Source organism: Antechinus flavipes, chromosome 5 (genome assembly GCF_016432865.1).
Source record: "Antechinus flavipes isolate AdamAnt ecotype Samford, QLD, Australia chromosome 5, AdamAnt_v2, whole genome shotgun sequence".
Classification (NCBI taxonomy): Eukaryota; Metazoa; Chordata; class Mammalia; order Dasyuromorphia; family Dasyuridae; genus Antechinus; species Antechinus flavipes.
The window spans coordinates 235,184,691-235,208,572 of NC_067402.1; the positions used below are offsets into that span (position 1 = coordinate 235,184,691).

General features: G+C 32.1%; 1 protein-coding gene across 3 annotated transcripts in view; it reads right to left on the bottom strand.

The window, feature by feature from the left end:
- DENND5B (DENN domain containing 5B) overlaps positions 1-23,882 on the bottom strand; it is a 265,655-nt gene that overhangs the window by 67,471 nt on the left and 174,302 nt on the right. For 2 of the 3 annotated variants that reach the window (XM_051962773.1, XM_051962774.1), the window contains 5 exons: positions 13,453-13,546; positions 11,102-11,233; positions 9,858-10,010; positions 8,946-9,024; positions 302-383 (listed from right to left, as the gene is read on the bottom strand). In XM_051962773.1, coding sequence (XP_051818733.1) covers positions 302-383; positions 8,946-9,024; positions 9,858-10,010; positions 11,102-11,233; positions 13,453-13,546 — 540 coding nt within the window. Of the gene's footprint in view, positions 1-301; positions 384-7,710; positions 7,861-8,945; positions 9,025-9,857; positions 10,011-11,101; positions 11,234-13,452; positions 13,547-23,882 lie in introns of those variants that run through there. The other variant, XM_051962775.1, reaches the window with a different exon arrangement.

Below are 23,882 nucleotides of genomic sequence, written 5' to 3' on the forward strand. Positions count from 1 at the left end.
CAGCAAGATAACTGTATAAATATGTATACATATATTGGATTTAACATGTATTGGAACCTGCCTGCTAGGGGAGGGGATGGGGGGAAGGTGGGTAAAATTTGGAACAAAAGGTTTTTCAAGGGTCAATGTTGGAAAAATTACCAATGCATATGCTTTGTAAATAAAAAAAAAATTAAAAGAAAAAAGAATAAATACATTCTTCATCAGCACAGAAGATGCATATATTCTTCAGGCATTTAAGTAATTTAAATGTGAAATCCATGAAATTATGAAGTCGTCACAGGTTAAAATAATTAAATACCTCATGTCTTGAATAAGAGAGACTCTAAGTGTTGGTAATGTGGCTCCTGAGTCAGACTTTCTTCTTTCTGGTCCGAGGGAAACTGTTTAGAAAAATATCACCACTTAGAAAAAAAATTAGAATCAAATTAACATAGAAAATTGTTAAACATCTGCTATATGCTGACTAATATCCTAAGTTCTAAAAAAAAACATGGCTTAGATAAGAGATGAGACTACTTTAATCCATATACCGTAGTATTAGAGTTGGCTCTAAAAGATAGCAGTGTTCACTCTTTATTTAATCAGCAAAAGAGAGAGGGTAGAAAAGAAATGTTCCAAAAACAGGAAACAATTTGAACAAAGGCATTGGAAGCAAAAGCTGAATTTTGGAAAAAGCGAGTAGTGTGGGGTACAGGAGAAAGGAGGACATATGGAAAAGTCATATGGGATAAGGGAAGAAAACTAGGTTGGTGTCACCTGAATGCAAAGCAGAGGAACATAAGCTTTCTTCTTCAGCTGTCATTTGGGAGTTACTAAAGATTATTTGAACAGAGATCTGGTCTTTGCAGAGGGAAGATAAAGGAAGAAAAGATAGATTAGATAGTGGATAAAAAGGTTGGACTGGAGTTAGGAAGACTTGAGTTTAAATCGGATCTCAGACACTAACTATGTGACTCTGGGCAAGTCATTTAACCTGTTTGCCTTAATCCACTGAAGAAGGAAATGACAAACCATTCCAATATCAATATGATGCATTATATTGTGTTAGGCACTGGAGATAATAAAACAAAACAAAAATAAAACAAATATGACAACAAAACAAAAAAATAGTCTGTGAATTTAAAGAGTTTGTACTAGGAATATAATATATACATGGGTAATAGCAGGTAATATGAAGTGGCAACTAGCAATTCAGGGAAGATTTCATGGAGAAAGTGGCCTCTGAGTTTAGTGGTGAATTAAATAAATATTCTGAGAGGAAAAGATATGGAAGATGCATGATTGGCATGGGAGATGGCCTCTGTGAAGTCATGGTGAGAGGAAAAGCTCTAAGAGCGAGCTAGTAGTGCAGCTTGGGTGGAAAGTAGACTGTGTGAGGGGGGATAATGTGAAAAAAATTCTGTTTCTCAAAATTGTTTTATAACCTCACCTCCAAAGAATCAGTACGCCTGTTTTACAACTAGCTCCTTCAATGACGATATTTCTTATGTTTTAATTTTTCTGATTTTGATGATTTGGAATACTTCTTCAGGTAGTTATTGAAGAAGTCATATATTTAATGCTGGAAGGGGATAGAGATGAGAAAACTGTAGCTCAGAGAGGTAAAGTGACCAAGAGGTCACTTTATCCAAGGGGATAAAATTTCTCCCTTGATAAAATATAACCTCCATCAGGATAGGAAATTGCTCCATTTTTGTTTTTGTATCTCTAATATCTAATGGTTCCTGGCCCATAAAATGTCCTTAGTAAATTTTTATTGATTGATTATAGTTAGCTAGAATTTTCCTTTCTGGTTATTGTGGGCCTACAACTGTACTCTAAAAATGAGTAATAAAATATCTTAGCAAATAGTAGTAAAACTTTGCCATAAGTTCTGTATATCTTTCACCAAGTAAACCACTAAAAATATACATAATTTCTATTCTTATGTAATGTAACCATATTCTATCATACCACACTTTAAGATTTTTTTTTAAATAGGAAAAAACCATCCAAACTGTTGAAACTCTAACTAATGTTATTTGATTAACATCAGCAAGCACGCTATTAATAGCATACAAAATGGGCAACTTAAAAACAATACTTTTCTGATGAAAAGAAACAATCCAAAGTAGGTTGCTACTTTGAATTCACCTTATACAGTGAATGAGTTGCTTAATATTTTTAACAGTCGGGAATCTCAACAACTATAAATTCCAATTCTGGCATAAATTGTTATGTGGCTCCAAGTAAATTATTTGTACTTTCTGTGTTTCAGTTTCTCCGTCTATAAAATCAAAACTGAACTTTGAAATCACTTATTAATTAAACTGTCAAATGGCTGGCAGAAGTAAAGGAAAGGTATAGTAGGGCTAGAGAAAGGCAATGTCCCAAGTTTCAAAAAAAAGGGAAGAACATTAGTATCTACCAAATATAGAAATTAATAAATTCCATTCCTTACAAAATTTTGGAACATTCTTAAAGTGATGCTTAATGAACATCTACAAAAGGAGAATGGTTGATCACAAATTGCCTTATTCCTTTGTCAAGAAAAGAACATGCAAAATACATTGACAGAAGGCAGTTAGTTGGTGCAGTTTATAGAGCATCAGCCCTAAAGTCAGGAGGACCTGAGTTTAAATCTGGCCTCCGACTTAATATGTCTTAACTATGTGACCCTGGGCAAGTCATTTAACCCCAATAGCCTCAGCAAAAAAAAAAAAAAAAAAAAAAAATTGACAGGCTTACTAAAGTTCATAATTCTAGAGATTTAACTACTAAACTTTATTTTTCTTTCTTATTATGAACTTAAAACACAAATTATTTTTTAAAAAGAGGACAGAAAGGAAGTTATGTAAAATTGTAAACTTTTTTTTAAGTTGATACTAAATTTGAAAATTTAACAAAATTTCCTGTTTGTTGTCCCCTCCTAAATTTGTTCTCTTTTGTGTGTTCTGAAAATATTTTATTGATCTTTTTAATATCTCTATTATTAGATCCTGCTCCAAAATAGAAGCCCTTCCTTCTTAAACAAATAAGAATAATCAAGCAAAACTTAGCAATCCATTGACTATCTTTTTTGGATACATGATTAGTTATTATGCTGAACAGAGTTTTAAATCTTTTAAATTTGTTTTCTTTTTTATTATTATATTTATTATGTAAATTGTTCATTTCACCCTGCATCAACTCATAAAAATTTTTGAAGTTTCTCTGAATCTTTCATATTCAATATTATATTGTCAAAACATCTTGTTTTCTTCATGTACCACAATTCAACCATTCCCGAAGAAGGTCCCACTTTGTTTCCAATTTTTGGTTACAACAAAAAGAGTGAATGTAAACCTTTTTGGACATAATAGATTTTTTTCCTCTAACTTTTAAGCTCTCTGATATATCTAGCAGTATAGCAGTATGAAATACATCGGTGATATTATATTGATTAGTGTGCTGAATTTGGAATCAGGAAGATCTGAATTCAAATCCTGCCTTAGTTTACAATTAGATGTGCAACCTTCAGCAAGTCAGCTGATTTTTTTCAGCCTTAGTTTATCTGCAAAATTGACATGGTTGCTCTGATGATCAAGTGAGATAAAATGTGAATTGTTTTACAAACCCTAAAATTCTGTATATTATTATTATTAATTGTATTTATGAGTTAAAAGATATATACTTTTGGGGCCATAGCCCCCCTAATAATTCATTAGTGTCTGTCCTCCAATAATTGCCATTTTTGCCAATTTGATATGAGGCAGAACTTCAGATTGGTTTTAAGTTGCATTTTCCTTTAAATGTTTTGGAGCATTCTTTCATACTGTTGCTGACAATCTGTATTTCATTATTTTAAAACTACCCATTAAATTCTCTAAGCTTCGGTTTTTATGTATTTGAATCGATTTCCTACATTATCTTGGATATCAGACAACAGGGATTTTTTGCTGCAAAGGTTTTTCATAGTTAACTGATGCTCTTGCAATTTTAAGCGCACTGATTTTTCTTAGGAAAATGGTTTTAAAACTTTATGTAAAAATGATTCATTTTCTCTATGATCACATGCCTTAGTTAAGAATTATCCCCTCTAACCATAACTATAGAAAAGTATTTCTTTCTCTAATTGTCTAACTTTTTTTTTTAATGGGTCTGACCTTTTATTTCTAGTTCTTGTTTATATTTGGATCTTTATTGTCGTATGTACTAGGATACTGGTTTAAATCTAATTTTAGCCAGAAGGCTTTTTAGTTTTAATCATAGAGATTTCTTAGTCCAGTAGTTGGTGTCCTAAGGTTTATTGCCACTATATTGTTTTTGACATTAATATCATTTATTAAAGTTGTAGTTTTTAAATGTTGAATCAACCTTACATTTCTGGATATTTTTGACCAAATTGAATGTTTTTAAGAAAATGATTCTTCAGGTGCTCCAATATTTTAATTTATTATTCGTCTGTTCAACTCAGTCATGAATTTTAAACTAAATTTTGTTCTTTGGTTTTACTTTTTCAGTTAAATTTTGCCTTTGATACTTGAAGATTATGAAATTATACAGGAAATGGCCTACATCAGAATTTCATTAAAGAGAAAGAAAGGAGCTTTTGATTATTTTTCTTACTTAACTAATGCAATTTAAAAAAATCTCTATAATTCATCATTTATATTACAAAAAAAATTGATTGCAAGTCAGTAATTCACATGCAGCACTTTAAGATGGACTAATCATTTTTCTTATATAACAACCTCGTAAAATAAGCAGTATGCATTTATCTCCATTTAAAGAAAAAAAGGGAGAAACTTATTTTGCTGCAGCCTTGTTTGAAACTAAGTGATCACGTTGCCAAATCAGAAGGAGAAATTTTCCATTCTCTCTTCACTTATCAATTTCCTTCTCCTGATCAATAATTTAAAATTTGCAGGTAAAGTTTAAGGTGTTTCATTAAAGACTAAAAGGCAACTTTAAAAATTTTCCTCTGATTCAACCAAGCCCATCAAGATATCTAAATATTATAAATAGAACATAAATTGTTAAATGTATTGAGATAAAATGTAAAGAGAACTGGAGAATTATTTTCTTACAAATATTCAGTCTGGTCAATACACTACCCTAACAATTCTCTTAAAATACATATTATACATTCACAATCATGTTAATTATATTAACAATTCCACATTAGTCATGTTGCAAAAGAAAAATCAGAAAAAAAGGGAAAAAGAAAAAAAAAAAGAAAATAGTAATGCTTTGATCTATATTTAGGCTCCATAGTTCTTTCTCTGCATGTGGACAGCATTTTCTTTCAGGTTCTTTTGGAATTGTTTTGGATCATTGTTTCGAACAGTTCTTTTAAAAGAGGTATATAAATTATTTTACTTTCTTGCTTGAATTATTTTCCTTCTAATGGGGTAGAATATTCATTTGAACTATACTAATGTACAATGCATAGAACATTAATGTGCTTCAGGAGTGGTGAAACAAAGTGGTGAAACAAATTCAACTGAAGTGATTCTTTAATTTGAAAATAGCTATCTGTTTGCCTATGAACACTAGTTATAGGTCCTGGTGTACCATCTTTGAGACATTATGAATAAGAACCTAATTTTTTGAAAGGATCTTAGAAGTTATTTATTCTAATTCAATATGAAAATAGATTTGTGATCTCATTGACTTGATGCAGATTACTCTTGTCCATGTCCTCCCATAAGTTTGACATGCATGGTCTATTCTCAAAATGCTAGAAAACTTCTTTATTTTCTTCTGACATTGAAAGAACAACAGTGGCGCACTCTGTTCACTTGTTTGCCTTTATGCTATGTGACCAAACTATATTAATTTTATCTAATACAATTCATTAATGACATCTTTATGTCAAGGAATTTCTCACTGTTTATATATTGCAGTCTGTTCATACCCTCCATGTACTTCTCATTGCTCTTTGTGGAGTACTCATTTAAAATTTTTCAGAGGCAATCATACGACTTGTTTCATTGCCAATTAGAAACACTTATAGAATCTTTGCAACAAAAAGAGGGACCTCTGCTTTAATGGGAATCTTGGGGTCAGTAAGAAGCTTTGCAATTTGCTGAAGACAATTCAACCTGCTTTTGTACTCATATTCAACTCTGGACCCAACTCATTAGCAACTACTTTTGCCCTATACATATATATATATATATATATATATATATATACACACACACACACACACACACACACACACACACATATATATATATATATATATATATATATATTATATATATATATATATATATATATATATATATATATATATATATATATACTGATAGACAGGTTCTATAGCTGTTAAAAATCTAGACAACAGGCATTTTTACTTCCATTCAGTCTTTCCAATGTGAATGAGAGTGATGTATCTGGGAAGCATTTTCTTGTAAAACAAATGCTGAAGTGATGTTTTGTTCTATTGAATCATATGCTTTTCCATAATCAATAAACAATAAGCAAGATGAGATATTCTATCTTTCAGTTAATGCTGAAATGGTAAAGATGTTAATTATTGACTATCATTTGTGAGAAGCCATGGATTCGCTACTAATAACTTAAGTGAAAATGCCTTTTATGTATAGATGACTATCACAAAGATTTTGTATAGATGGGAGATTAGGCATACAGAATTATAATTACTAATATTCTTATATTTGTTTTTTGGAGGTATTAATATAGTTCATTTTTTTGGGTTCAGAAACTTTGTATTTATCAGTCTTTTTATGTCCACAAATGCACTGCCTTCAGCACAACTCTCCATAATGGATACTTGGTCCATTATTACACAATTTCTTAGTTGGAAGACACTTCAGTGGCTGTCTTGTCTGACCATACCAGAATATATACAACAGGAGATCTCTAGTCTCTACTTGAAGACTTCCAGGGATGGGGTGGGCTAGTCCTTCTCCGCAAAAATTTCAATTTCTTGATTAAATTATGGGGTTAAATTGTTTCAACTATCCATTAAATCATCTTCTTGTGAATTTATTTTAGTTAATTCATTTATTTTTATTAATTCTGAGCTTTAGTTCTTATGAGTTGATAAATTGACTTTACAGAAAGCTGACTCAGGAATAACTCCCACATCAATAGAAAGTTTTTTTTTATTCTATTAAAATGTAATCTATTTCCTCCAATATGATATCCAACTTATCTAGCAGTTGCCAAGTCTTTTTCTCAAAGTGCTTGTGATATGAAGGCATGGAGCTTCCATATAATCTAGAAATTTGGGCCATTTGCATTCTTTGTTCATAAACCACACTTTCCCTACATATTTTTCCTATTCTCATCTTTTTCTGCCTTTGTAGTGAAGTCACCAAGTGTCAGTGTATTTTAATTTAATCTGGAGGGTTTTAATGTGTCATTTGTAGAATTTCTATAGCATTTGTAGCATTTAATTCATAGCAAATGATGTAACTACATAATAATTATTTCCTTGGTTGACTTTTTGTAAATACTTATCACTAATATTGAAATATATGATGACAAATATTTTATAAGATACATTTCTTGTTGCCATTGGCCATATTATAAAACCTTTATGCATATTCAAGAAGTTTGTGCAAGCTATTCTTTTTTAATGCTTTAAAATTTTTTTAAAAGCAAATTCCTTTTATTCTTCAGGTTTCATTTACAATAAGAATGTTAACAGTGATATGATTCAACTCTTCCAGCAGTTATGACCCTGTTATGGACCTGGATAATGATCTCACATTAAGGGTACAAATAGCAAATTTAAAGTTTATTGATGGCTTCAAAAGTACATGATTATAAGAACATTCTTCCCTTTTTCCCATTACTCTGCCATTGGTGCTGCTGAAGTCAGATGGGGCCACACAGGTCTGAGTACTATTTTCTATTTTTCTGTAATAGATTGTTAGAGAAAAATAAAACTATTACCATGTGGCCAGCTAATTGGGAACATGTCTGTTTGTAGTTAAACACTTTGTTTCTTGGTAAATGACTCATTCTATTACTAGGATTATATTTATAATCTTTATAATATGGGAGAACTTGGCAGCGTTTAAATTTTACTGTCATAACTTTTGAGAAGCCAATGTCACTTCCATAACACATTGACACAAAGGAACATAAAGACTATTTCCTCCAAGCTATAAACTTATGTTGACTTTAAAAGCTTTTAAGGACTGATTAAAGTAGATTCAGAAAGCTAAGCAGAAATTCCTCATGCATATACTTTGATATATTTTAAGGACATATAAAAGAAAAATAATTCTTAAGTGACAATGATTCAAGGTTAAAAAAAAAAAAAGTCATCCTAATTCACAATTCTCTAAACTTGGCTTCTATCTCTTTTGGTTATTTTACCAACAAAAAAATTGTGAAAAACCTACCTAGACTCTGGAGAATTCCTAGATATTAGGCAGAATTTCACTATTTCAGGGAAAACTGTCCAGGTCTGACTTCATTCCTTCCTTTCTGAAATTGCCTCACTTTATATATTCCTTCCTCCCTACCTCTAAATTCTGACACCATGACCAAATTAAATCTGCCATTGTTCTTAGACAGTGTGTTTCAATCTACTCTCTCTTTAGTTCCTTTTATATCTTTATAATTTTTCCTGCTAAAACATATCTCCCTGACCACTAGTCACAAATATGTGTTGTTTTCACTTTACAGAATAAGTATCTTAAGGGCTGGCTTGATACACAGTAAATGCTTGAATGCTTTTTAATTAGTTCTCACTGGATAACAACAGTTATTATTTTATGTTGAAAATAATAAGCAGTAATATAGGACTGAATAGTTTTTGTTAAATAGTCTATCCAAATACCTACTATCATCTGACAATTTTGAAATCTTTAATTTACTAAATCTTATATTAGTTGATATAAAATATTCCCCTTGCAAGAGACAAGTTTTATTTTTTTCCAACAGGGTTTACTGCTAGATGTTCTATAGAAGAGATAAGACAAATTAACACTCACCTGGGGATTCTGCAAGGTGCTCTTGACACTCTTCTCTGTCTTGATATTGAACTAAATGTGACCATAAAGCAGACTTTCCCTAAAATTAAGAGTTTATGAAATTAATTCATCAAAATAATTCATATTTCCATAGCACTTTGAATGATGGAGACTAGAGGCCCTAAGAGAGGTAAGGACCAATATGTGGTACACTGTTTTTTAAATTTACTCATGGAAAAGTCAAGAGATTGAAAAAAATTTACTAAAGTTAATAATATTCCATTTGAAATGACAGATTTTACAGGGGGGGGAAGGCTACAACCTAGGAAAAAGAAAGGAAAAATATTGGATTCCAAGCAATTGATCAGAAAATTAGGAAGTGGTCACTTCTGATCTTGAATCAAGCATGAATTTTCAGTATAATACAGAGATTTATCTTTTGTTTTTCTTGCCTTTTTTATATATCTCTTCCTGTTGACAAGGTCCAATTCAAATTCTGCTTCCTCCAAGAAGCCATCTCAAATCTCTCACATTGGAAATTATTTCCATCTTCATCTCATCTTATGCCATTAATTGGTATCTTTATGCACTTGTCATATTTTAATTTGTAATTATATTTATCTTTCGCTATTAACATGCAAACCTGACACCTTACTATGGCAGAGAAGTAACCAGGATTCACAAAAACCCTAATAATTGTATGTAAGCTTCCCAGGAAGCAAGATTTCTGAAACTTCCTTTGGTTAAAAGATACATTTGTTATTCAATAAATGAAATATAAATAGTAAACAATAAAATGTACATCCAGTTAACTTTTTAAAACTGAAAAGCCCCAGTTCAACAATAATGCTTTAATTCCTTATTGCCATTACATACTTTTCAATAGGTTTTTATATCCTACAATTTTAAATGGCTCTTCTTAATATTCCCTACCTGCTTGATCTGAAGACCATGGCTCCATATTCTTTCCAGCAAGTCACATAGGCTGGCAATTAAAGTATTTTCCTCCAAGCCTGTTATGTTTGCTTCACCATGACCAAGTTCCACTGCTTCATGTCCCATCTTTTCCACCAACATGCGTTTTGTCTGCAGATATCACAAAACCAAAATCAATCAAAAAGGGACTGAGAAAGCTGAAGCTTTTTTTCTTTATTTTTCCACAAATGATATCAACTTTGGGCATGTTGTTTAATCTTTGTGTATCTGACAATTAGAGCACTATCATATTAGAAGTAAGAAAGATGATGTGACTGGATATTAGATAACCTCTATTAAGCAGCTTTTTGCTGAAGGATTTCATGTACAATTCTAATGATATGAATGGCACTGTTCTTTTCCTAACATTGGGATATGATATCAAAGAGAAAAAAAAAATCTCAGTCACCAGAATTTTAGAATATATACATGTAATTATCAGCATGTCAAGAACCTCAGTGAAATGATGATATTTGGGGTTAGCTTTGGTTGAATTTAAACAAAAAATTATTATATAAAATTTGTTTTAGCTTTCAAATAGATTGGCTTTCAAATTGGCCAGGTCTTTAGATTTTCTTCCCTATTTTTATTACCCATTTCATCATTTTTGTGTTCCTAGGCAGCTTAAAAAAAAAAAAAACTACCCCCAAAACAAAACAGAAAGTGAAAAGAAGACAACTTAGATCTGCTTTAGTAGCTCTTGGAAAATACATGGTGAAAGGTGAGATTAAAATTATTAGATGAATAAAGTTAGGGGGTTATGTACATATTTAATTTCTTTGGAGTTATCTAGGCTCTTCAATAGGGATGGATAATTGATAGTTGATGTGTACTAAAAGGTAAAGATAGACATATGCAACTACAAAATAATATTGGTTTTCACAAACAAAAGCAATACTTACCATTAATGAGCCTGTTTGGAGTAAAGGATCCATTTTAGAGAGTAGTGGAGAAAAGCTTTAGTCCTGGATGACAGGACAAACTATGGAAATTTTTGAAAGCCAGACTAATTTCAACTTGATCATACATGTTACAGGCCATAGGGAGTCCAAAGATATTTCAAAACATTAGCAAGAATTAGAAAAATAGCTGGCCACATAAATATTTTTAGATGAAATTAAATGGCTCATAAGAGGATTGCAACTTTGATTTCATATTAACAATAAAAAACAACTCAGAGTGAGAGTGTGCACAATACATACCTTCATTCTACATTCTTTTAGCAGGCCTTCTACAAATTTCCAGTTGGTCTGAGCTATCACTGCTGGAGAAAGATCTGACAATTTGGGCTGTCTCAAATTTTTCCCTAAATTCCTTGCCTCTTGAATATATTTCTAAAAATTAAACAGCATTATGAATACATGAGCATCAGTCTGTTGATCTTACTTACAGATAAATAAGTGTGGGGACAAAGAAAGTTCAAATATAGTTGTATATGTACATGCAGCAGTAAATTAGTTAAGATTTAGAGCACAAAAATAGTGACATTTCATTATTTCTTCATTGACATGATTAATAATAACAATAATTCACATTTCTATAGTGTTTTATAGATTGCAAAGCAATCTAACAATAATCCTGTGAAATTAGTAGCATTAAGTCATTTTACATCTTTTTACATCTGTTTCATTATACCTTCCATATCATACTGGAATTATTTTAGGAAAAAAATAATATAAGTACTATGGATTAGAAATCGGGAGAATTTATTTACTTACAAATTATGTGACCTAATGAATTTTTCACCTCTTTTTCTTGTAATTGATAAAATGGATATATTAATTCCTAGAGTCTTAATCCAGAGCCAAGGTACAATGGGATCCAATTGCTTAATTTCTTATCTGATTATCAAAAGCTACAGTAGTGGCACAATAACTCTGCCCAATACTTTTATTGACTGATTTTCTTTTTAGAAACTCATAGGACTAATGTTTTTAAGTCCTATGAGTTTCTAAAAAGAATATCAATCAATATGATCAAGCTAGACTGAGGTTTTTTCTCCTATGTTGGCTAGACACTAAAACATTCTGCCTTTGTAGTCCCCACATGGCAGGTGTTATCTAATCCAATGGTTAATAGTTTTATTATTGCATTAAATTATGTTGTGGTGAACATACAAAAGAGAGGAGGATCAGGAGCCTAAAAAGTAATAAAGTGAAAACAAAGGTATGATTTCTTTTGGTATTTATGAAGGAAAAAGTAAGGATTGATTTGCTTTTCCATCTTTGAATCATTCACCACCACCATATAAGAAATACTTATTTCTTTAAGGGTAAGAAATTAAAATGAAAAAAGTTTTCATACATAGAAAATAATACTCAGTTGAATAATGTTTTATGATTTTACAAAAGGAATGAAACCGCTCTTAAGGATGAAGGGATTTACTTTTTAAGAAAGACAAAATACAAAAATTAGAGAAGGTAACTTAAAACCTTAAGGCTTTGGAGAGACAACAGCATAATAAAAACAGGTGTCTCAAAAGAATCTCTAATACAAAAAGTCATGTGCTTTCATCCTCGATAAAAGAGAATAGAATGAAAAAGTGCTAAATACAAACAAAAACAACGCAGCAAAAGGAAGTTGGCAGCAAATGGAAGGATGGCACATTTTAAATGAAACAAACAGGCAAAAGGTCTAAAGATACTAGGGTTATATGTACTCAGGTAAATGCAAGAGTCAAACATCTGAAAAAACAGCTTTTAGCCAAAAAACATGCAGGCAGCATTCAGAGGAGGATATTTTTAGGAAGTTGTACAGAAGGAGGTGGCCTCTTATCCCACTTCCAAAATGAATTATAATTGTGAGTTCAAAGTTCCTGGCAAGGCTTACAGGAGATAGATATTCTATAAGACCAAAAAAAAAAAAAAAAAACATAAAGCATAAGAGATGGATACATCAGCACCATTCCTATAAATTAACTAATCAACATGAATTTACTGAGTTTAGTAATTTTTAGCTGTGTTTAACTCTTTGTGAACTCATTTGAGGTTTTCTTAGCACATAGGAGTGATTTGCCATTTTCTTTTCCATATCATTTTACAGATGAGGAACTGAGGCAAACAGGATTCAGTGATTTGCCCAGGATCACACAGCTAGTAGGTGTCTAAGACCAGTTTTAATCTCAGGAATATGAGTCTTCTTGACTTAAGGTCTGTTTCTTTATATCCAATGCCACTTAGCATCTACTCGTGCTAAATGCTGAGTATACCAATAATGTCCAAGTTCTGCCAAATTTAACAAGAATCTCTGTCTCTAGATTTTTTCACTTAAAATGAAAAATTAAATAAATAAGAAAGGTTTTTTTTTTCCATGTCAACATGGGTATAAAATATTTATAAAAATTTTAAATTGCTTTTCTCCCAACAAAAAAGAATATATACATACATATATATATTTGGGTCAAGATATGCATGATCATGTAATAAATATATACTATATCAGTCATAAATTTTTAAAAAACATATTACACATATATACTGAAAAACAAGAGAAGTTGAATGACTGAATACTTTAACTCTGAGACTAAGGCAAAATTTGGAAGTAAATTACATACCTCCTTCAAGTCATTATCTAATCCAACATGTTCTGAATGCTGTCGTAGCCGATCTTTCCTACGCTGTGCTGTGGCACTCCGGCTAACCCAGCGACTGAAATAATCACATCCAAGAATTTTCGAGTTAAAACAAAACAGTGTTTCCATTTTCAGTAAGAAAAAGAAATCTAACATTGAAAATACAATATTCCATGACCGTTGGATGCATTCACTAATTTAAGTGCCTATGTAGTTAGTTATACATTATTATAATGCTCTACAATATTATATGTATACACAATATATACATATTTGTAACCTTTAATGACATAATCTTTTATATTTAGGTGAGGAATCCATTTGGCATTTGTTGTGGTATTTGATATAAAAACAACACAAAGAAGCAATTATGTTCTGTTTGATGCTTTTTATCTTTATATCAGAATTGTTTCCCACCAATCCACTCAGGTTCATTTTGAACAAAATATTAGTTCCTTCTGATGCTTGTTGATTTGACTCTACTACAAGAGGAGCCTGTCTGTTTCATTATTCCTTTCTCAACTCTTTTTTTAAAAAAAGTATTATTTTATTAAAATAAAATGAAATATCAATACAACCATCTAAATTTTAGTAATAATTTGCAGTTAATTTAAATGAATAATATTTTTCTTTTTCTTTTCTGTCCATGTCATGTCCACGACAACACCTGAAGTAGGACTCCCTTAGAGGAAATATGCATAATCAGATAAAGCAAAAAAAAAAAAAAAATTCACCATATCTGAAAATGCACACCTCATTCTGTATCTCTAGCCCAAGACATCTTAACCAAGAAATGCTGGATACAATTAATTCTCAGTTTTTTGAAATTATTACTGAAAGAAGGGGCAGCTAAATAGCATAGTGGATAGAAGTCAAGAAGATCTGAGTTCAAATCCAGCCTCAGACAGTTAAACACTTATTATCTGTGTGACTCTGGGCAAGTCACAACTCTAATTTCCTTGCCCAAAAAATATATTATTTGGCACTGCTTTGGTAAGAGTTCCAAAAAGGTTTTTCAGAATTGTTTTCTTTCATGTTGTTGCTATGGTCATCACTTGAAACGCTCCCTTGATTTTGCTAACTTCACTGTGTATCACTTCATATAAGTTTTTCTATATTTCTCTAAAACCATCCTATTCCTTATTTCTTATGACACAAATTCCATTACATTCATATGTCACATCTTTTTAGATATCTACCAATGAACACTTATTTTGTTTCCATTTCTTGGCTTAGATAACAAGTATTGTTATAAATATTTTTGTACATATGGTATCTTTGGTGACTTATTTAGACAGTTTCATATTCTTTTAGAAAATGGTTGAATCAATTTTTAGCTTCAACAATAATGTCCCAGTATGCCTGCCCTCCCACAATCCCTCAATATTTGCTGTTATTTTCTTTTATCGTCTTTGCTAAATTGATGATTTTTTGATGTTAAAAAGGAAAAACCTAAGTGTATTTTGATTTGCATTTTTCTTGGTAGTAGTGACTGAGAACATCATTTTACATGTTAGAAGTTTATAAATTCTTTTTTAAAGAACTATTTATTCACATCCTTTGACTACTTATCTTTTGAAGAATGACTGTTGGTTTTGTATGTCACATTATTTATTATTTAAGATATCAAACCTTTATCTGAGAAATCTTATATAAAGATTTTGTATATAGTTTTCATTTTTTCCCCAGGCAACTATTTCCCTCTTTATGATGAATGAATTAATTTTTTTGTAAGTCTTTCAATTTCATGTAACCAAAATAATTTATTTTATCTTTTGTAATTGTCTATATCCCTTTTATAGATTAAGAATATGTTCAAGAGTTATATATTTTCATTTGAGAACTGCCTATTTATCCTTTAAATACTTATCTACTGAAGTATGACTTATCTTCTTTTATGCTTCTATTTATATATACATATATCACATATGTATCTTTAATATTAGACATTTTTCAGAGAAATATGCTAGGAAGATCTTTTCCAGACTGTTTCCCTTATGATTTTGACTGCATTTATTTAACTTGTGCAGAAACCTTTCAATCTTGTGAAATCGGAATTAATAATTTTTTCTCATGCAAATTCAAGCCCCCCATTTATCAAGCATTAGTTTTCCCTCATCTCCTACCCCCAAAACTGGAAAAAGGGAAAACAAAACCCTTGTAACAAAAAAAGCAAGATCAAGCTTTGTCAGAAGGTGAATAACATTCCTGATTATCAGTACTCTGAAATTATGGTTGAATACTCACTGAATTCATTTTTACAATTTTGTTATTAAACTATAGTACAAATTGTTCTTTTGGTTCTGCTCATTTCACTCTATATCAATTCTTTAAAATCTTTCTGGGTTTTTCTGAAAATATCTTCTTTTTTGCAACACAAAAATATTGTATTAAATTTATATTACAAAATTTGCTCTTTTCCCCAAATGATATATCCCTTTAGTTTCCAGTTCTTTGCTATTACAAAAAGATCTGTTATAAAAATTTTGGTGAAAATTAAGATTTAGGAGACCCTAAAATCTACAGAGTCCTTGTAGGTTTGTAGATCACGAGGTAAGAAGCTCTTAGGTAGATAAACTCTCATACTTATTAGAAAAACCTCTAGTATTTCTTCATTATAGAAAATGCTAGTTATTTGGGCTTTTTTTTTCAATAACAGTTTTATTATGGTGAAGGAAAAGGATTAGGAATTTTTTTACTTTGACTATTCAAATGATTTTTCTTTTTTTTAGATTTTTATTTCCAAATTTTTTCCCCTCTTCTTATGCCCTCCTCCCCAAGGAGGTAAGTAATATACCAACTAACATAAATGATATAAAAATCATGCAATACATTTCCACGTCAATGATTTTTTTAAAAGATAAGAAAAATGAAGCAAGAAAATTATACTTTAATATTCAGAGTTCATTGGTTCTCTTCTCTCTGGAAATGGATAGCATTTTTTCATCCTGAGTCCTTTGGAATTGTCTTGGATCATAATAGTTTTGCTCAGAGTAGCCAAGTCTTTCAGTTGATCATTATTACAACATTGCTGTTATTTTGCACAATGAACTCCTGATTCTTCTCACTTTATTTTGCATCAGTTCACACAGATCTTAGGTTTGTCATTTTTTCCCCCTGAAACCACCCCCTCATCATTTTTTATAGCACAAAAGTACTCCATATATATACATACAAATATTTGTATATGAGCATACACAGACACAAACTCATGTACTCTCTTACAATCATATGCTACAATTTGCTATAATAATCCATTCCCCAATCAATGAACATCACTTCAATTCTTTGCTACTACCAAAAGAGCTGCTATAAATATTTTCATACATGTAGGTCTTTTTCCCTTTTGGGGGAATCTCTTTGGGATACAGATCTAGTAGCAATATTGCTGGGACAAAGAATATGCAGAGTTTATAGTCTTTTGGGCATAATCCCAAATTGTTCTCCAGAATAATTAAACTAGTTCATTACTTCACCGACATTCCCTTAGTGTACCTCCTTCATCTTCTCTCTCATTTGTCATTTTTGATAGATGAGATCTTAGAGTTTTTTTAAATTTGCACTTCTCTAAGCAATAGTGATTTAGAGCATTTTTCTCATAGATAGCTTTGATTTCTTCTGAAAATTGCCCATTTATATCCTTTGACCATTTATCATTTGGGAAATAGCTTTTATTTTTATAAGTGTAATGGCCTCTTCCAAAGCCTTACATCTTTAAATCATTTGATACTATTTTAACCACCCTGTGTGGTACAGCAAATACAATTTACAAATACTTAGAGGTAACTCAAGTGAATAATATAAGTATTTATTCTTAGAATCTTGCAAGAAGTGAACTTCTTCAAACTGGACTCCATACCAATCTAGAGAGATTAATTTCTACAGAGATTGAAATGAGTTATATAGTAATGATGACAAGAATAATGTTTGGAAGTAACACGAACTTATTAAATTTTGACCTGAATTTTATGATGGTCAGTTTTGCAACTGCTTACACCTGTTTACCCTATTTCATTTACCCAGATAAACTAATCTAAGTTATAAGTTCAATCTACCTTAGTTAATAATTTTATAAGAAACCATATAATACCCCACAACAAGGAGATCTGTTTAGAGATAAGCAATTCATTAAACTAATCAAGGAGATTTAGTTTACACCTCAGGCTTCCTCAACAAACAGAGATTAACCAGTTTACAGACCTCTTAAAATATCTCCAGGTTATTAAATAGTTAGATTCTTCTCTAAGCAATTAAGGTCCAAGAGATCAATTATTTCTGCTAGAAGAGCAAGTCTTTTGTTCTTCCCAGAGTCTTAATGATTAACAGACCCTTGAAATTGGGTTTGGAATTATCAAGTGAGAGGTCCTCAGTTTCCCTATTACACTCAAATCCCTCTTCTTTTTAACATATGAGGACCTCTCATCATTTCCCACCATTTGTCTTGGAAACAGTTATCCCAGAACAGATTGACATTTGGCAGACATAAAAATACAAAAATGAAAAAAACTAAAAATGACCATATAGGAAAACTGAGGCAGGACAATTTAGGGAAACTGAGGCACAACATTCCACACTTTTCTTCAGAATCTTTGAATTACTGAATTATTTTCCCCCAGATACCTGGGAGGTCTCAGCACCATAATTTTGACCAACTCAATGTGAAGCAAACAAATAAAAATAAAGCTAGAAAAATGCAAGGACTTATGGCAAGGGCAAGTCTCTCCCTGATAACCCCAAAGTTAATCAGCAATACAAAGCTCCCTGCTGCTAGCATATCAAGTCCTCTGCAGTTCCAGAGCATCTCAGCCAGAGAATCCAGTTTGAGATGGACAGCTCACTGTGAATTAGGTGGTCTGCAGTCATTTGTGCACTTAACTCAGCCTTTGCTCATAGAGCAGACTCACCCTGCTCATAGAGCTGCAGGTCTCAAGACAGTTGTGCTGCCCATTCAGAGGGGCAACCCTTTCCAGGGGAGAAGGGTGAGTCTTGGAATAGCTCCACCTAGCCCCACCCAGAGGAACAGACAGTGCTGCTACTAGGACTTCTGAGGAGTATATGCAGTTAGACCATCAAGGCAGGCAAACCTCGAACTTTTAGAGGGCTGATATCAAACTGCAAGGTCCCTTTGAAAATGCTGAAATACTAATTAAGGAACTGGGGTTACAGGAGTGGAGAAACAGATCAGAGACTGCCAGTCCCAAGACAGGTGTTTGATTTCTGGTTGTTTCTAAAAAAAAAAAAACAAAAAAAAACAAAAAAAACCCAGAACTGAGTCTACCAGGGCAATTACAACAGAATAAGGGATTTCCTAAAAATCCCTCAAACATAACAGCAATAGTTACACAATTCTAACAATTCCACCCCAAATCTTAAATACAGTTAAAATATTAGCAATAATTCATCAACCAATTTCCCACTCCCCCATATCAGTCCAAAGTACACAAGGATCAGGGGAGATGGTCTCAATCTAGGTTGCTTCAGGCGGAGACTCTCAGTCCATGAAGGGGGTGGTGTGATGTGCTGACAGCTACCAAAGCTTCAGATGGACTTATCCATGTCCCAAAAGCAATTCAATAATCTATATTTTGACTAAAGTCTAGAACAAAAAACAAAACAAAAAACCCAAATCTAACAAATAAAAGTTAGAACAGTCTGAGATTGAAAGACTGGTCCACAAGATGTAGAGAGACCAAAATAGATTGGCCAGCAGCTTGGCCAGCAACTTGATCCTCTCATTATTTAGAAACTTAAAAACAAAAAACAAAGCAAAACAAAAAACAATACTTGAATATCATAGACACAATATCCAGTAACAAATAGATGATCAGGCCAAATACTTATTTGTCCAAGTATTTAGGAATATAATGATTACATATAACCAGACTGGAAACAGCAAGGTACAATATAATTGAATTGCATTAACAGTTTCTATTGACCATTGCTCTGATTATAGAAATCAGTCACAGGAAGAAAAAATGCAAGGACATAACTATAACATAAGCAGTTAAAACTCAACCTTCAGCACATCAAAGGTTTTGTGGAGCTTTAAAACTCCCAAATAGCATTAATTATAAGCCCAAGAAATTTTACCTCCAATAACAAATCCCATTAACCAAAGTTTCAGATAAATCCCAAACAGTTATTTACCATGACCTTATATTAATAACAGTAAGAAATTTATCCCAGAAAGTTCACATTTTTCATATCCAAAAAGATATAAGTTGAATATTATACAAATCATTTTGCTTTTAGAATACCCAATACACAGAAAAGTCCCAAACTACATATTGTCCATAACAAAAACATTTTCAAAAGTTTATCCTTTTGAAAGGACAAAAACTGTTATTTTTGGAGTCCCTTTAAATAATTGACATCAATACAGTTAATTAAAACTTCCTATTTTCACATAAAAGAACCTGAAAAGTTCTTAAAAACATCAATTAAACCTTTTTGAAATAACCCTTTCAAACTATAGATTGCATTTATGATCATATTCCTTAAACAAGGAAACCATTATGTATCTAAAGAAACAAATATTCAATCAATTAATACCTTGTAATATCAACCTGCCCCTTTAAAAGATTAGATTGCTTTCTTCAGCAGAAGGAACCCAGCTGCTGCAGCAGGTACAAAAGCCCTTTTCCACTGCGGCCCTTCCCCCTCATCTCAGTTCCAAAGGAGCAGTCTCAAGGAATGAAGGGGAAGTGAGCTAAATCATTATCCTTGAAAGAAAAACAATTTTTTCCCCTCGTTTCCTACTCAATTTTCCTACATAGGAATCCTTCTCAGGATTTAGTCAACCAATTTATTTACTTTCTCCCAATATCAAGTTTCTTCCCAAGTACTTTTTCTTTCTTTTGAGATTATCACTAACCTTACATATAAGATTTCTATAGCTCTTACTTAACTGATAATTCCTAAGGTTCTTAGTACACCATTTTATTAGTAGAAAAACAAATATGTATTAAATTAATATTAAATAGCATAGCACAAGACAGAAAGTCACCTAAGGTCTATTAAATTTTATTTTTATTATTTTGATAGTATTTTATTTTTCCAAATATCTGGCTAAGGTAGTTTTCAACATTCACCTTTATCAAACCTTGTGTTCAAAATTTTTCTCCCTCTTCCCTCATTCCCAAGACAGCAAGCAATCTGATACAGGTTAAATATGCAATTTTTCTAAACATATTTATTTGTCATGCTGAGCAAAAAAAAAATCCAATCAAAAAGAGGAAAAAACCCATTAAAAAAAAAAAAGAAAGAAAAACAAGCAAATGACAACAACAAAGTGGAAATACTATGTTTTGATCCACATTCAGTCTTCATGTTCTCTCTCTAGATAAGCATGGCACTTTCCATCACAAGTCTACTGGAATTACTTGGAATTACCTCATTGTTGAAAAGCATTAAGTCCATCACTATAATCATTATATAATCTTGTTACTGTATATGATGTTCACTTGGTTCTGTTCACTTTAGTTTGCATCAATTCATGTAAATCTTTCCAGGCTTTTAAAAAATCAGACTGTTCATCATTTCTTATAGAACAATAACATTCCATTACATTTGTATACCATAACTTATTTAGCCATTCCCCCACTGAGGGACATTCCACTTTCCAGTTCCTTGCTACAAAATAGTCTTATTAAATTTTGGCGGGGGTACCATGAGCTGCCTTCATAGAAGTATAATTTCTTAAATCTCAATACCTTAAGAATACTTCTGTCTTTAAGACAAATATCCAAGATCCTTTATTGTAGGCCTAAATCACCATCCTCCAACTTCACTTATATTTTCCACTAATAGCAAGATCTTATATTTAAAAGTACTTGGACTTATTGAGTTAAAATCTTTTCCTTAATTTTGTCTCTAAATGTCAAGGGGGGTAAAAAAAAGGACAATTATAGTTCCAAGTACATTGCCCCATACTTCAATCACACTGAGTAAACACCCTGTTGTAAGTATCTTCAAGTATACCTTTCTCAGAGTTCCCCAATATCTGCGGTCCTCTACACATGTATTCAGAAAAATAAAATACTATTTTTAAAAAAGGAAATTTGATTGACTCTCCCTAATAATTATGTAATATTCATTGGACCATAGAAAACAATGTATACTATCAATCTGAAACACGGGGAGACTTATATTAACTTGATTCAGATAGAAGTAACAAGATATAACCAAGATAACAATAAAGAATAATATAAATACCAAAAAAAAAAAAAAAAACCCAAAATGAAAAAGGATGCTGTTTAATTCTAAGCAAAAACCTTGAACCTTGAAAAGAGTTGAGAAAATATATTTTCCATCCTCCATTAGAGAGGTGAGGAAATATGAATGTGAAATGTTGGATATTTTGTCACATAATGATGACAAATTGATTTCTTTTACTTAGTTTTTTTGGTATTTTTTTTTTTTTAAAACAAGGGATGGTTTGGTGTGGGAGGGGAAGAAAAATTAAGAGATTATATTGGAAATCTAATACTTCTTGAAAGTCTTGCAGACACCATCCTATATCAGGCCTTCTTCATTTCTCTCTTTGGAACATTTGCAATGCCTAATTGGTCTCCTGTCTCCAGACTGTCCCCATTCCAATCAGTTTTCCCCACAACTACTAAAATGATTTTTCCTCACTATATAACATTTTTTTTAAAGATGTGTAATCCAGCACCTACTTTTAAAAATCATTTAGTTTATGAAATCACTGTTTTGTAGGAAAGCATTAAAAACAGCTTAAGAAATGTCATTGCTATGGGGAAAAAAAAATCCATTTTGATTCTTTTTTTCTACTCCATATTTTAATATTGGCATAGATAAGGGAAAATTAATTTGTCTCAAATGTTTAGTAGATGATAATTTTCATTTAGCACGTACATTGACTTAATCACTACTATGGTCTTTAAAGACTTCAATTAAGATTTAGAGAAAAAAAATTAAGGATACCATGACAGTTTTATTGTATTTTTTAACAGCAAAAAAACTTTTTTTCAATACAACAATCTCTGTATTCAGGTTGACTTTTTATGTTATTCTATACTTACGCCAACTTAGTCATATTTCATTTTATAGAAAAATTTGTATTGCTAACAAAGCAACTTTAAAAAGACCACTAGTATGAATGGAACAAAAAATATTAACTGTATAATTCATTATCTAGGGTTTCTGATCATAGAAATCAGCACAGGGATTTCCAGTAAGTTCCTCAAAATATTTTAAAAAGTAATTTTTAAACATTTCAACAACAGGCTGCTGAAGAGCTTGACAGAATTCCCATTTTATTTCAGAAGCTACCTATAGAAAGGGGAAATACTCTTGCTAAAGATATCTATACATTCTGGATCCCTTTTGAGATGAAAGTTACTACACACTCAGATAAAGCCAAAACTGTACACTTGCCAGGTCAAGAGTTTGTTTTAAAAGTACTAAGAAACATGCAGAATGTATTTGTAGATGAACATCAGCAAATCTTATTGGTCCATCTTTGCTCCCAAGCTTTGAAAGGATGATAAAGCATATTTTTGGAACAACAAGATCTGCTCTTTGAATAATAGCTATCCATACTCTACATTCTCTACACCCTGGTTTGTTGGAATCCTTACTAACTGCTAAGTAATTAGAGTTGATCTAATCTTACAAGAAGATGTTTTGGCCAGAACCTGAAACAAGGTACTAAGTAGAACTAATTAATACAAGGCTTGTGTTCACACCTTTACTCATTGGAGTCCACAAGTATGCTAGCTTCACAAAGTACACTTTCTAACTTCAAGGGAGTCCACACCTCCCTTAAAGCTCATTGGGCCAGAGAGCACTATGGGAGAAAACCCATAATCCCATTCTCTCAGAAGAGTCAGATAAAAGGCCAGCGATGAGGGATCTATGGCAGAATACATTTTTTCCTCTTGGCTGGCTGATCGCGCTGGACTCGAGAGGAACGACTCTGGTGCAGAGAACACTTTGACGGAGTTCAGTGGAGCTACGCCAGAAGCCCTCTCTCCGCGGCAAGTTGGTGGCTGGGCTCCCCAGAAGGAGATAAGAGAGACCTTCCATCTCTGTCTTGGTTGGAGGCAGAAGAAAGCAGAGGCAGAGGCTGAAGGACAGAACCTTTGGATTTGGAGACATCCGAAGGGCTCCAAGCCTCTAAACCGGCTTTGCCTTGAGAAGAACAAGAACTCCAACATTTGAACTCATAACATTTGGCGCCCAAGCGTGGGAACCAAGGACCCTACTTTCACTGAAGAAGTCTCCAGTGACCAGGAACTGAGTGAGTACAACCTTTTTTGGCGAAAATGGGACAGATCTTAGGTAAAGATTCTCCATCCCACATCCCAACTCCCCCACCCCCCAGCCCCACCCAGGAGTGGTGCTATAGAAAGCCTGCTTAAGCTGATAGAAGATCAAGGGCTACTTGT